Here is a 13,732-nt window from a genome sequence, read left to right on the forward strand (position 1 = left end):
CACACACACACACACACACACACACACCATGGTGCTACGGGGGGCCTATATAAATGATTACCTAATGTAGAGCAGCTGGAGACTAGCTCATATTCCTAAAATGCCTTGTATCTCAAAACGAGCTTGTTGCAATTTCAAAAACCAAACCGGAAGTCGCTCCAAACTTTGATCACAGCAGGTGGTAATGTTCCCATGCCGCTGCCATAGGTGGGACTTCTTACCTCATTCTTCTTAAACTTTGCTTTCAGACTCTTCATAGTGGTTTGATAGACTCTGTCTCAACAGGAACACTGCAGTGGATGAGGTAAACAAAAAAAAAAAAAAAAAAACAGCAGGTTACAGCAGACAAAATGATCATGCTGTTGTCAGTCATATTCACACAGGTGCCCATGGCATGGCTGGCAGGCATTTACTTTTTAGCTGTGGGTGGTCTCAACAACATGGGTGCATCAAAATTTCAAACTGCATTATCAACAATCTGCCATACCCAAGCAAACATCAGCATTAACCAAAAGCAGGTGCACACAGCCACCAGTTCACACTTCACACAAGTCAAAAGTGCATGAGTGGAGAGCTACATGGGCCTACCTGTGGAGGACAAACGTTTTCCAGGAGGGCAGGTGTTCCTTCTTCTGTCCCATCAGCCAGCCGCTCACACCACAACACTGCCCGCTGCCCGGGGGACAGAGGAAATGCGCCCGCCCTACGCGTAAATCATCCAATCAGCAATGCGCAAAACGCCGGATCAGCGTGTGATTGGCGCTTTGAATGATGGGTAGCGTGACACTCGTACGCACAGCTCCCCAAAACGTGGAGGTTTTTGACCACGCAGACTGAAGTGAAGTGAAAACTGCCTTAGGCTGCTGTAAAATGAATAAGCCATGATCCGCTGTCGTTAGCCTCCAGCTTCAGCAGACTCTTTCAATTCCAAGGCAAGATGGGGGGTTCATTATTTTGGGGAATTTTGGCCAATCGCTAAAACTTAAAAGTGAATTCGACCAATGGCAGCGTTGGCAGTGTTGAACCCGGAAGGATCTTTTCCCATTGTAAGAGAGGTGTGTAAAGTGACTGGAAGAAATTGGGCCAAATCATCTTCTTACACTTAAATAGAAATACGTTTTAAGATCTAATGAGTGTCATTGTTGTTTCTCTAATTTATTTTTTGTATCTTATTGGAACGATGCACGTCCATAAACATGTCGTTTAGTCAAAACACCAGTTATCCCAGCAGGGGTCATTAAGGGCTACTAATGAATTTCACAGATGATCACTTCATATAGGAGCTGCCTCTGTGGACCAAAACATATGGAGCATATGAGTTGCACAGGAAACACATGCAGTACACATGAGCCACCAAATGAGGGCAGTAACTGCAAAGGAGATGACACCATGAATATTACAAAAAAACAAAAAAAAACAAAAAACTCATATCCCTTCTCTATCTGTGTAACCTACTTCACAGCTTCTTAATCCAACACAAACACATCTAATCTAATTCAGATTACATCCCTGGCTTTGAAACAAACTTTTGAGGCTGTGTGTTTGAATAATGTATATCAAGTTGGAGAGAGGGAGAGATTTTTGTATACCTTGGAAATTCAGAAATGATGCTGTTTTTTTGCAGGGGAAGAGCAGCATCTGAAGGCGTGAAGTTCAGAGAAAATGTCACATCCATATTTAGCCCTTTATAATTAGGGAATCTTATTAATTTCTTGATATGTTCCACAGCACACTATTTTGGGTTGGATTCAATTGCATCTTTGGGCTCTTATTATGTAAATGTGTTTGTTTCTCACATAAAGACAGCAGAGGAATGGCTTCACCTGTCTTTCTGTCTGGGATTACCTCGCTCTGTGAGAGATGATTTTTCATTTCTCCTTGGTATTTCTCCTTTTCCCCCGGCTTAGCTTGCTTATCTGTTTGCCTTTCTTTCTCTTTTCTGCCCTCTCTTTCTCTCTGCTGTCTGTTTGTCTGTCTATTTATTCAGTTTTCCATCTCTTGCCCAGTGTCATGCTTTTGTTCCATGCAGTTCTGGTTCTCACCTTGGCCAGGATGGTGGTAATACTTAAATGCATGCTCTAACATGTTAGAGAAGGTTACAGCTTTGAAGCAGAGTTATACAGTAGGAGGTGATGGGATTGTGCAGAGGAAGAAGGGGAAAGAGGAAGACTTTTGGTAGAACTGAAGATATGCCGAGGCAAAGGCAAGAGAAAAGATGAAAATGTGGAAAGGGCAAAGGGAGGTGGGGAAGAGGAGGGATGGTGGGAGGGTATAATAGTCAGGAAACAGAAAAACAAAATCAAAAGGGTTACATGGTCAAGTGGATATCAAACTTTTGTCTGCATGACCTACATCTTCAGAAGTTTTTTTTTTTTTCTCCTCTTATAGGAACAAAACCAAATGTACCACATTTTTGTATAGGCTTATGTCATGGAACACAAACTGTTTTAATGCTTTTAACCCACCGCCATATAGGATTTCATTTGGACTACAGTATTCTTCAGGGACCTGGTAGGATTTTTTTTTGCAACTGCACACTCATGGCATTATCTTCCTTCAGAATAATCTGAAACCCATATTTTGATTCATATGATGCACCTCTGGGTCTTGAGCCAGTCCTAGATGGATGCTGGTGTAGGTAGCGGGAGCTGTCAAGGGCTTGTAGGCATGGTGATGGTGGTGGTAATGGTGGTGGTGGTGGTTGCGGGGGTGGATTCTAGCATAATGACCTCATCCAGTCTCCCGCCCCTGGGTGAAAGTGAGCTCATGGCTGTCGTAAAGAAAGAGCCATTTACGGTCTTTTAACAGCCTTAGACGGTCTCACCCACTGTAGCGCACAATCCAATTTACTAGCCTGGACCTTGGATAATGGGACATCTGTGAAGGATGAAACACACTTTGCCAAGTGAACAAAAAGCCTTATCTTGGAATCAGAATGGATAGGCCTCAGTGCTTTTGTCATTCTGGCACTGTGATAAGGTGTTTGTGTGTCCACACTGTAATCTTGAGATCCTCAAGCTTCTCCTGCACCTCAAAGGTATTCTTGTTGCCCAAAGGATGATGGGATTTTGCTGCTCCAACCCACCCTACAGAGATTTTTTTTCCTCAGGGGCAGAAAACTCAACATGTGGCAATGTAGTGGATTTGTTTATGTATTTATTTTTCACCAGGACACCTGCAAAATAATGGCAATAACAAAAACAAAAAATACAAAACTTAAGTAAAGCTTTAGAATGTGAAAATCTTCCACAGTGACTGAATGTGAATAATGAATGAACATGAATATGTTGGGAGGCATGCCTATGAGCTGAAATCTCCTTCCCAGTCCTGTTTTGCATTTGTTCCCCTCTTGTAGTCACTGGCATTCTCAAATAGGATGTATTTCTTTAACAGCCTCTCTGATGCGCAGATATTTCAATGATTGAACGGTCGGCTGACTGCAAAAGGAGATAGGATATTCCATTGGGAATGAAGCACCTCCCCTTTAACCGCTTGGTTGGGTTTCTCTCGTATCTGTAGTCGCTCTCCCACTCGCACATTTGCCATCAGTCGCTTCCGAGCGGAACTCCGGCGGACCTCTGCGCTGTCTCTCTGAAGCACGAAAGCTGTTGTTTTCTCCTCTGCTGCTTTTCTTTCGTGGAATAAAAGCGTTTCCAATCGAAGGCTTGTTGACTTTCGTGCGTCTTTTTTTGTCGTTAACATGAAGAAACGCGGAATACAGCATCCAAAGTGGCTGAGGGACTGAAGAGGTTTGGTAAGTAGTGGCACCGCGGCGCAGCGCTCTCTCTCTCTCTTTCTCTCTCTCTCTCTCTCTCTCTCTCTGCCATTTAAATGCACTGATCTCTTCAGAAGGACTTCAAAAATAGCAGCTGTGTTCTCTTTTATTTTCCCAGCATGCTGTTTTCTGTAATAGATTAGATTTTGTTCAATTTGAATTTGTTTACATTGAAGTCGTTGGGGAAAAAAAAGGAAGAAAATGAACAATAACCTTAGTTCAACTTTGGTGTTTTCCCACACTGTTATTTGCTGTTCCCAAGTCTTGGTCCTCGCAGTTTTTTTTATCAACAGTTTAAATCGGACTTTATTACAGGGGTGTGAAATCTTATTGCAGCCTTTGGGGTAAAGTCCAGATGCCAGACTATGTTATTGCTCTTGCCTAAAACAAAAGGAGAGCATAAATCCCAGCTGTTGGTGCAGTTCATTGTGGGTCTGTCACAGAGCGAAGCGCCGCCGAGCAGGAGAAAGTTGCCCTGCCAAAGATCCGAGTTGATTTTTAATCCTTCGATTGTTTTCACTTCCTTTGTACATAATATATGAAGCGTGGCGCGCGCACGAACACATACAGGCACGCACTGCTAATCCAATCTATCCATAACGCAGCTCCCACAGTGTCATCAGAAGTAAGGTCAAGCAACTAACCCCGTGTCTGTCTGCCTCTGCAGCCTCCTGCTTTCATCCTGTACCCCACTGAAGGAAAGCCGCAATGGCCAAGTGGCTTAAAGACTACCTGAGCTTCGGCAGCAGGAGGGTGCCTCCTCAGCCGCCCACGCCTGACTACACTGAGAGCGAGATCCTCAAAGCTTACCGGCTCCAGAAGAACCTGGATTTTGAGGATCCCTACGAGGACTCCGAAAACCGGTCCAGGAGCGAGTCCGGGGCTGCTGACCCCTCCACACCCGTGTACGGGTCTCCCATGAAGACCTCCAGTCTGGACATGAAGTCACCCAAACACAGACTGATCAAGGTGGACTCCCAGGAGTTGGGACGCACCAAGATCCTCCTCAGCGCGATCTCCTTAGAGGATCAACAAGAACCTGTAAGAGCTCTCTCTCTCCCCGAAAACCTCTGTTCTTTTCTTTGTCGGTGCACAGAGCCAAAAGAAATAGGGCGACGAGGAGATAAGAATTTCATGCGTCCCTCTTCTCTTGTGATGAGGAAGCGCGAGAGAGGGAAGACAACAGAGTGGAGAGGGAAAAACACTATCCTACTTTTCTTTCACCCCCTCTCCATCATGGAGACAGCTTTATTGATTAGCCTCCATAAGCAAGTGACTGGTAATGTGTGTCACAAATATGCACCGTTTCCATAAATCACATTATATCCAAAGAACTGCACAAAGTGGCTGCTCTAGATGCCCGATGGAAGAAAGTGTTATTGATGGCTTGAGCAGACCATCGAGTCAGGAGGGGTCATGGTCCCTTGAGTTTATGTCTTCCCATAAATAATAAATGGGGTTTGGTTTTGCAAGCTGAGAGAGAGACCCCTGCATGTGCACATGGTAGGAGCCATAGGCCACAGGGAGACATAATTTATACTGTGGCGCTGTTTGTGTCGCCTTGACTGCAGCGCCGTCCCGGTTATGCGCTGTACATGTTTGCTTGTGGAAAACACATGCAGCTGCTGAGAAGGGGGAGAAGACAAAGAGGTGACTAGAGAGAGAGAGAGAGCGAGCGAGGCTCAAGCAGAGCCTCAGAACATGGTTTTTACAAGGGAATGGTCCACGAATGAATTCAGCCCGCATACACCGAGTAAGTTAGGGAGTGCATTTCAGGGTTATTCGGTTTTCACTGCTGCAGTTAAATCCATGTCTCCCTCTCGTGGAAAATGCTACAAGTGCGAAAAGTCCTGAAGTGGATTGGAACGGGAGTCTTAAGTCAAGTCAATAGCTCCTTCCTCTGCTCCACACTCCTCCTGCCCTCATTTAGTTCCCAGGGTCTGTGTGGGAACATCCCCACTCTAATTACCATTGCAGATTCCCGCACGTCGATAACCTGTTACAGAATCAACATGGGATTAGGATGTAATTTTGCGAGGGTGTGTGCATGTCTAGCATGTCTAGGCGTCGGGGGCCGCATGCCTCGTTTGAATGATCGCCTTTGTTAGACAAAGAGAGGAAAATATAGGGGAGAGATGAGAGAGGAAGAGCGAGGAAACAGACCCAGAGATAAACAGAGAAAACACTTGGATGAGTGTGTATGTGTGTATACGCACGTGTCCCGTGTGTGTCCGTGCACGTGTGTGACCATATGGCTGGCTTTGTAGCTGTCGGCGTGCCAGCTGACCACTGTTTCCCTCCTGTGCATCAATGGAAGAACAAATGCTCCCTACCAGCCAGCAACCAACCAACTCTCTCTTTATTCTCACTCCTCTGGTCCTCCAGCCAACAACCTGCTCACCCTCAGACAGGCCTATTTCTGGCAAAATAGCATATGACTTTCAAATGGGGGTAAATCACATTCTTGAGAAGGGAACTCTATTCTATAGCCTCTGAATATAAACTGGGATTATCTGTGTCATGGGGCTGGTGTGGCATACTAATGTGAACCACATACAGTGGAAACCACACAAAAGATACAGATTAGTGTTATGATAGGACTCCAACAAACATAGAAAGACATGGTCTGAATGATCATTTTGCCTATCATCTCATATATCTAATGCATTATTTTTCATGCAGTGCAGTGAGGATTTTAGCATTGAGCGGCTCTCTAGTCTTGACGAGGTATTGTCTATGTAATTCTCAGCCCTCATGCACTTGCCAAAAGACTGAATTTGTCTAATTATCAGGAAATATTCATGTCCTAGAATGCGTTAATTGGAGAGTTTCATTCCATGGTGATGTTCTTGTTAAAAAAAATGTCACTTATTTCTAAAATGATTGCTGCCATGAAAGTCAAACTCATTACAGAGTGAGCACTATTGAATTTTTAGCTGGTTTTCATAAGTGCCTTCAAAATAAAACATTTTGGATTTGAGATTTAAAAAAAAAAATATTGGAAACATTTTTTTTTTTTTTAAGTGGATACATTATGTTCAGTTGCAAAACTCATTAATCTCCATGAGTAAGCGTGTGTTTGCCCTTCAGGTGGTACCATCTGCTCCACTGGCGGGGGACACGGATTATTCCGACCCGTTCGACGCTCGTCTGGATCCCCGGCCGGAACCAGACCTGGGACCCGTTCCCAATGAGAACAACGGCTACATGGAGCCGTACGAGGCCCAGAGGGTCATAACAGGTCAGTGGACTGGATCATTACCGCAGAGAGGTGCTGTCATCAGTCAATACCTTATCAGCCTGATGGTGTTTTAATGGGCCACATTGTTATCCAACAGTATAATGGACTTATAATTACATTCCCTTTTGCCTTTGACCTTTCCTTTTTGTATTTTATTTGAAAGCATTTATCTAAGCAAACCTATACACATACAGAAACAGCACATCACAGCTGGGTTATGATCAGATAAAGGCTTACATTAAATAAAGATAACATTACTGGTCAGGTACTGGATTGTGTTTCAGGAGCACCGAATCATGAATAAAACGTCAAAAGGCAGCATGAAGCAATGATATTATCATTGATCTGCTATCTGTCAGCACTTCTGATGATAAAATGATAATACTGTTTGCTGCCCTGTTTTGCTATGGTAAACGGTTTTATTTTTGTGTTGGTAAAAGAACGCATCCTCCTTGGTGGCAGAAGATGGTATCCATATTCTTTTCTTCTTCCTTTGTAAAATTACGCTGGATCTTTCAGTGTAGTGGTGCCCAAGAAGTCCCGTTCAGTGACTTTATATATAAGTGGGCCGTTCTGCACCAGCCTTTGTATCTGTCCGCCTCTCTTCTTGCTTTTAGTTCACATGCAAGCCTGCTCTCAGCCTTGTAAAGCTGCGCCTTCAGAGGTGTCTCTATCCAGTATTCACTCTCAGACCTCCCTCCCTTGTGATTTCCTCCTATCCTCCAGCTCGCTCACATCTATCGTTTTCCATTTGTCTTTCCTCCCATAACATCTCTCTCTGCCCTCTCTCCGCGCTCTCCCCTCGTCTGTCCCAGTCATTTAATGGAACAGGAGCCCACCCCCCCCCCTCCTCTCCTACGGTTTCTCTATCTCTCTTCATCTTGAGCGTTCTCCCCGAGCCCTGAGGGGAGTCTGGCCGGCTCTCTAATCTGTCTTTTAGCGACTGCACTGTATGTCCTGTCCTCTCTCCGATGACACTTTTTGGTGGAAGAATGAAGTTCTGAGTCTGGGCTGAGGTGAAAGGCGCCTCCTTTCCCTTGCACGGCCCGTCAGATCCACATTAATCTTACAAATCCCTAAGAAAACTCTTTTCTAGATGTAGCCACTGGAGAGGCGAGATCCACAGTACTGATGGTGGAGAGTTTGGCAAAGCATTGTTACAGCTCTTTGACGGACAACGCTTTGAATGGAGCCTGTCAATCGAGATCTGTCTGTGCGCCTGCTTTTGTCTGTCTGTCTCTCAGCCTGTGGTCGCTCATTAAGGACGCGGCAGAGTGGCACAGACAGATGTGGGATCGGAGTAGTAATTATCTCTCACAAATACCGAGACGACACCTGTGCGCTTATCCCCTCAAGAGTGTGCGCGTCTAAAAGCAAATATTCCGTTTATCCGCCTCTTTGGAGTTGTTGTGTCTCTGACTCTGTCGCTATTCTCTGAGTTTGGTTGGTGTGGGTAAATGACAAGTCTCAATTTCAGTTCCTCACATCATGAAGCGGCCTGACGAGCCTCAGCGTGCGTAAATAGATCCCCAACACACACGCAGCCCCCTCCCCATCCCACTCACGCTTCAATCTCGATTACCTTTCAGTCAAATTGCCGTTTTCTTTCCCTGTTTTCCTGGTTTTCTCTATCGTGCTTCCTATCCGTTTATCATTTCCTTCACGCTTGTAGTCTTTTTTTTTTTTTTTTTTTTTTTTTATATCCCTCTGCCTTCATCTTCTCCATCTCCAGGCTGCCGCTGACACTGCGGGCTCCCAGCGCAGGTAGAGCAGCATTCAGCCACGCTGTGCTTCTGTCTCAATGACTTAACATCAAACGCAGACAGATGCCTCCCCTCTCACCCTCATTCCCCCACCCCAACCTCCCTTCCTTGTCCTTTTCTCCTGTCACTCCTCCTCCCCTTAGTCTTTCCCTTTCCTCTTCCTTCTCCTCCTCTCCTCCTGCTCCTCACCCCCCCCCCCCCCCCTTCTCCCCCTCCATTTAGCTTCTTGTTCTCCCTCTCTGTTGCTCCTCCTCTCTCTCTCTTGCCCCCCCAGCCCTCTTGTTCCATAATCTCAGGGCCTTTCCCCAGGGCCTCCACTCGGTCGCCATGGTGACAACAGGGCCACCCAATAGCAGTGTCTTGTTGTCTGAAGGTTAAAGTTTGCCGCTGCCTTTCACCACTGAACCCTCCCATTTAGTTTTAGCGCTCATTCCCTCTCGCCACCTTAGCACAGCTGCTGGCTGTGGACACAAAAGATGCCTACTCCTTCATTTTCCCCTCCATTCTTCCTTTTGTGATCCTATATCTCCTCTTATTAAGGATGCACTTCTCGCCTCCACATATCAAAGAGCCATTGCTGATTGCTGTTGCTGCAGCTGTGAGGCTTCTTACAGTCACTGCATCCGTTGTTTCGGAAATCTTAGCTTGTCTTCTGCCTTGTGTCAGTAATAATCAAGCCTTTTATCTCGGGGCTACAATTGACTCCGCATAACAGGTGCGGGTTTCAGGAAACAATTTTTCGGGGGGCGGAACCTGCTGAGAAAGTGATGAAAATGTTAACGAGGAAATGGATGCTGATGTGAGCTGAGCTCGATAGCTGCTGTGATGTTGGGTGGGGGGGGTCTTGCCAGCGTCTAGCCCAAGGCCTCGTTAAGCCCCGCCATATGAGAAACTGAGCCCACAGCAAGCTGTGCAAACATCATTTGTCTCCTTCCTCAGATTCTAGTCATGTTGGCGCTCAACAGGCTTTTTGTTATACTTGGTAGTAGATAATTTTAGCCTCTTGTTTAGGGGAACTTCATCACTATGCGCACGTATTATTGCTCACCGGAGTCTGTTTTTTCCTGCACATTTGTAAACCCTGAAACATCTGCCGCTACTGTGAACATCACATTGTCTATGTGTGTATGCAAGTATCCATGTTTGTGTATGCAACATGTATGAATGTGTGTTTTTGCCTATGTTTCGACAGAGTTGCAGCGCGGTCCTGGTGGAGGCCGGGTGAGGGGCGAGGTGCAGCTCTATGACACCCCGTATGAGGATGAGCGAGGCCGGGGGTTCAGCTTTGGAGACGCTGTGGAGGAGCGGGGCAGAGGCCTGGGCTTGGCGTACGGTGAGCCCCAGGAGGAGGGGAAGGAGACCAGCAGGCTGCCGCAGGACGACGAAAGGCCGGCTGATGAGTACGACCAGCCCTGGGAATGGAAGAAGGACCATATTTCCAAAGCCTTTGCAGGTAACTGAGAAGATGTGTTATGCCAGTTCTCTGCAGGGTGAATAAGCAAAGCAGTAAGGCTGAGTGGTGAGCGGGGAAACTGGAGGCCACACACTAAAGCCTCCACGATGGCAAGCATCCACGCCGTTGAAGTGTCCTGGAGCAAGACACTGAATACCTAACAGCTCCAGAGGCACTGTAGGCGACTTTGGCCTCTATGCGGGGGGATGCAATTTAAAGGGAGATCCCAACAGGAGCCATTAAATGCTCCGCATAAAATATTTTTAATTGGGCACCATTCAATTGAATTAGTGGAAACAGTAAAACCAACACAAATGACTTCTTTTAAAGGTCAAGGCGCTACCAGGAGAGCAGAAGTGCTGCTGGATGAAACTAGATGGTACCTTCCTCAGCTAACTGTCCTGACCTTTAATACAGTGCCCATCTCCCATCACTGCGCCTTTTGCAGGAAACTGTGACTGCAGTGACCTTCAATGTCTCAGCTCGGAACACACATATCTGTCTGCCTCCCGCCTTTTCCTCCCGCCACACCACATACAAACACCTTTGATGGCCATTGATTTTCTTAAAGTCACTGCACACGCACACGCGATAGATGATCATCGGAGCTGCACTGACTGTGTGGGTGTGCGTGTGTGACTTCACGTGGAACTGCCATGCCAGGAGAAGGTCAGGGGATGTGGGGCATAAGAAGGGACAGAGCGGGATTTCATCTTTCATAATCATCATTTTATTAAAAAAAAAAAAAAAAAAAAAAGAATTAGCACAGTGCAGTGATTATTATTTTATAAAGTTGAACAAGCAGTGCATGTCAAATTTTTATTCCATTATGTTCCATTCTGTGAACATATATGCAGGGAGAAAGAAGGCAAAGGTGTTAGAGAGAGAGAGAAGGAGAGTAGAGACAAGCAGCAACAGACTGATAGGTCAGTGAGGAGTAGATCAGTGTAAGGTACGGCAGGCTAAGTCAGCTTAATTGAGGTGCATCTCCAAGTCACAGAGGTCAAGGTGATGGGATAATAAATCAACCTCCCTCTTGCACACTCCCGTGCGCCTCTCTCCCGTCTTCCCCTCATGTGTGTCTCTCCCCCTCCCCTCCCCTCTCCCCTCAGTTAATTACATGCTTACATGTGCGTGACTGATCCGCTGCTAATAAGAGAGTCATGGTCAGCAGAAGCGCAAGAGCACACAACAACTACAGACACATACATCCCCACCATGTTTGCACTCCAATCACATTAAGAGGCACTAAAGTGAGACACCGTAACTTATTTGGAAACTGAGATGATTTCCAAGGGAGGTGCACTCCGGTTAATTTAAAACGCCAATATCACCTCTTACCCCCTGAGCTCTCGCTCTACTCTCACCAACCCCCTCCCCAACTTTCCCTCTCTTGTTCTCCATACCTCGTACACACTCCGGCAGAGGAGCGCTTACAGCCCCATTAGAAAAATGCAGCGGAGGAAAACGCTCGCGCGACTTCTGCTGTCTGACCCCCCTTGTTTTTTCCATTCGGAGTCAGCACTCTGAAGCTGGCGCGCTGTCTGTCTGAGCAGACCAAAGCACTGAAGTGTAAACACACAAACAGTATTTTCCATTCTCACATTTAATCCATATTCCCCGACCCACTCAGCGTTGCTAGGCAAGGCCTACAAGGAAGGGAGGGGGAAGAGAGAGAGAGAGAGAGAGAGAGAGAGAGAGAGGCATAGAAGAGGTAGAAAAAGAAATCACATTCGAGAGAGATGTGAGTATACACAGGGAAAGAAAAAGAGATGGAAAGAGAAGAGGAGGAGAGAGATGGACAGGGAGTTGTGCGGTGACAAAACAGAGGAAGAGGCCATGGAGAGCTTCGGCTAGAGAGAACGAAAAAGAGAGAGGGACGTCCAAGGTTATGGTAGGTTTGACGGCAGCTCAGTGGATGTTTGTGGAGGCCCAGCGCCTCAGAGGGGAGGGGCGTTGTGGAGAATTAATGGTCGGGGGCTGTGGAGATGCGGGGGGGGGGGGGGGGGGGGGGGGGGGGGGGGGGGGGGGGGCGAGGTGAGGCTACGGGGGAGGAGGGGGACTCAGGGCCATTGTGGCAGGGTGCAATCAGTCATCCGCCGGCACAGGCACACACTCTCTCTCTCTCTCACACACACACACACACACACAGACACATATACACACATGCATACAAACGCAGCAGCAGTGACAGCGCTGTCCCTGCAGCCTCCCCCTCCTCCGACCCCCTCCCTGCCAATGTGACACACTCACTCAGATAACCTGCTACTGGGGGCAAAGGGGGGGCATCGGGATCTGCCAGCAGCACCTTAGCCCGCGCCTCATCATCGCCTTAACACACGCATGCACACAGCCATGCACATGCACACATTCTCAACCAGTGTTTCCCGGCTCTGATTATCACCAGTCACCTAATTCAAGGGTGAGAAGAGGTTTTTTTGCGCATGTCAGCATAGATTAATGTTTTTTGGGGGGGGGTCGGCTGTGCTTACTGTACATGGGTTTTTGTGCATTGCATTGAGCCGCTAATGCCTCTGATTGTGATTTTCGCAGCTTATCCGTGTTTACATGTAGGGGAATCAGCAGGGAGTGTGTAAATACCGCATTCAAAGCATCAGAAATACCGTATTTTCCATTGGACCCATACTGGAATTCAGTGGGTTGTGTGAGGGCGAGGCTGCTAGGGCCTTAGGGGTCGAATGTGACAGGTCGTCTCTCAGTCCGCCGACGTTTTAATTACAACGTTAGAAAGCTGTCACCGGTCACCGAGGTCCAGCCCAAATTACAGCAGGCATTAATTCCTGGAAGTCAATAGCCAGTCCAGCAGTGAGGGATTGGCCCTGCAGCCATTCAGCACCAATTAGAGAGCTAATGAAAGGCACCGACTCATTAGCTCTCTGATGGCCATGTCTAATGAACAGATGAATGGGCGTTTTAGGTTTTGAAGCTTTACAGTCCAGCACAGGGGCTTTGACATCTGATTGAGACCCAGCAGGAGGTGGCAGGCCGAAGGTGAGAGACTTGTGACTAAACGGTTTCAGTCTCAAATCCTCGAAGCGGTTCGGGAGGATCAAGATAGGGAGAGTGCATGAATAACAACCCCCCACACGCCATCCTGAGCGAGGCACTTTTTAGCCGCCTCTTGTTCCGGTGCAGCTGTTCACCGGCCAACTGCACAAGACAGGTTGTACGGGGAAACTCCCACGCATGAATGTGTTTATCTGCTGGAATGAAAAGAGGGACAGGGATGAAACAAGTGTGTGAAAGAATGTGTTGGTTCAGCAAAACCCCTCCAAGGCTAAGATTAATAGGTTGAAGGAGGAAGCTGTAGTATCCTGATGTTGTTTATTGTGTTTCTCTTCATCTTTGTTAATATGCAACCGTAAGACGCTTTCGCTCTCCCTTCATATTTTGTGTTGACGTAGTTTGAGTCTCTTGCTCTAAGTAGTGTTGTCTGTTTCCTACTTTTCTGTTCAGCAGCCATTGCTACTCTCACTAAT

At 46.9% G+C, this 13,732-nt stretch overlaps 1 protein-coding gene across 2 annotated transcripts in view; it reads left to right on the top strand.

Moving 5' to 3' along the window:
- Positions 1 to 3,473: 3,473 nt before the first annotated feature.
- shdb (Src homology 2 domain containing transforming protein D, b) overlaps positions 3,474 to 13,732 on the top strand; it is a 29,262-nt gene continuing 19,003 nt past the window's right edge. The window contains exons 1-4 of one of the 2 annotated variants that reach the window (XM_030050459.1): positions 3,474 to 3,754; positions 4,443 to 4,816; positions 6,866 to 7,016; positions 9,972 to 10,232. In XM_030050459.1, coding sequence (XP_029906319.1) covers positions 4,484 to 4,816; positions 6,866 to 7,016; positions 9,972 to 10,232 — 745 coding nt within the window. In that variant the 5' untranslated portion in view covers positions 3,474 to 3,754; positions 4,443 to 4,483. The remainder of the gene's footprint in view (positions 3,755 to 4,442; positions 4,817 to 6,865; positions 7,017 to 9,971; positions 10,233 to 13,732) is intronic. The other variant, XM_030050461.1, reaches the window with a different exon arrangement.

Source organism: Myripristis murdjan, chromosome 4 (genome assembly GCF_902150065.1).
Source record: "Myripristis murdjan chromosome 4, fMyrMur1.1, whole genome shotgun sequence".
In the NCBI taxonomy this organism is placed as follows: domain Eukaryota; kingdom Metazoa; phylum Chordata; class Actinopteri; order Holocentriformes; family Holocentridae; genus Myripristis; species Myripristis murdjan.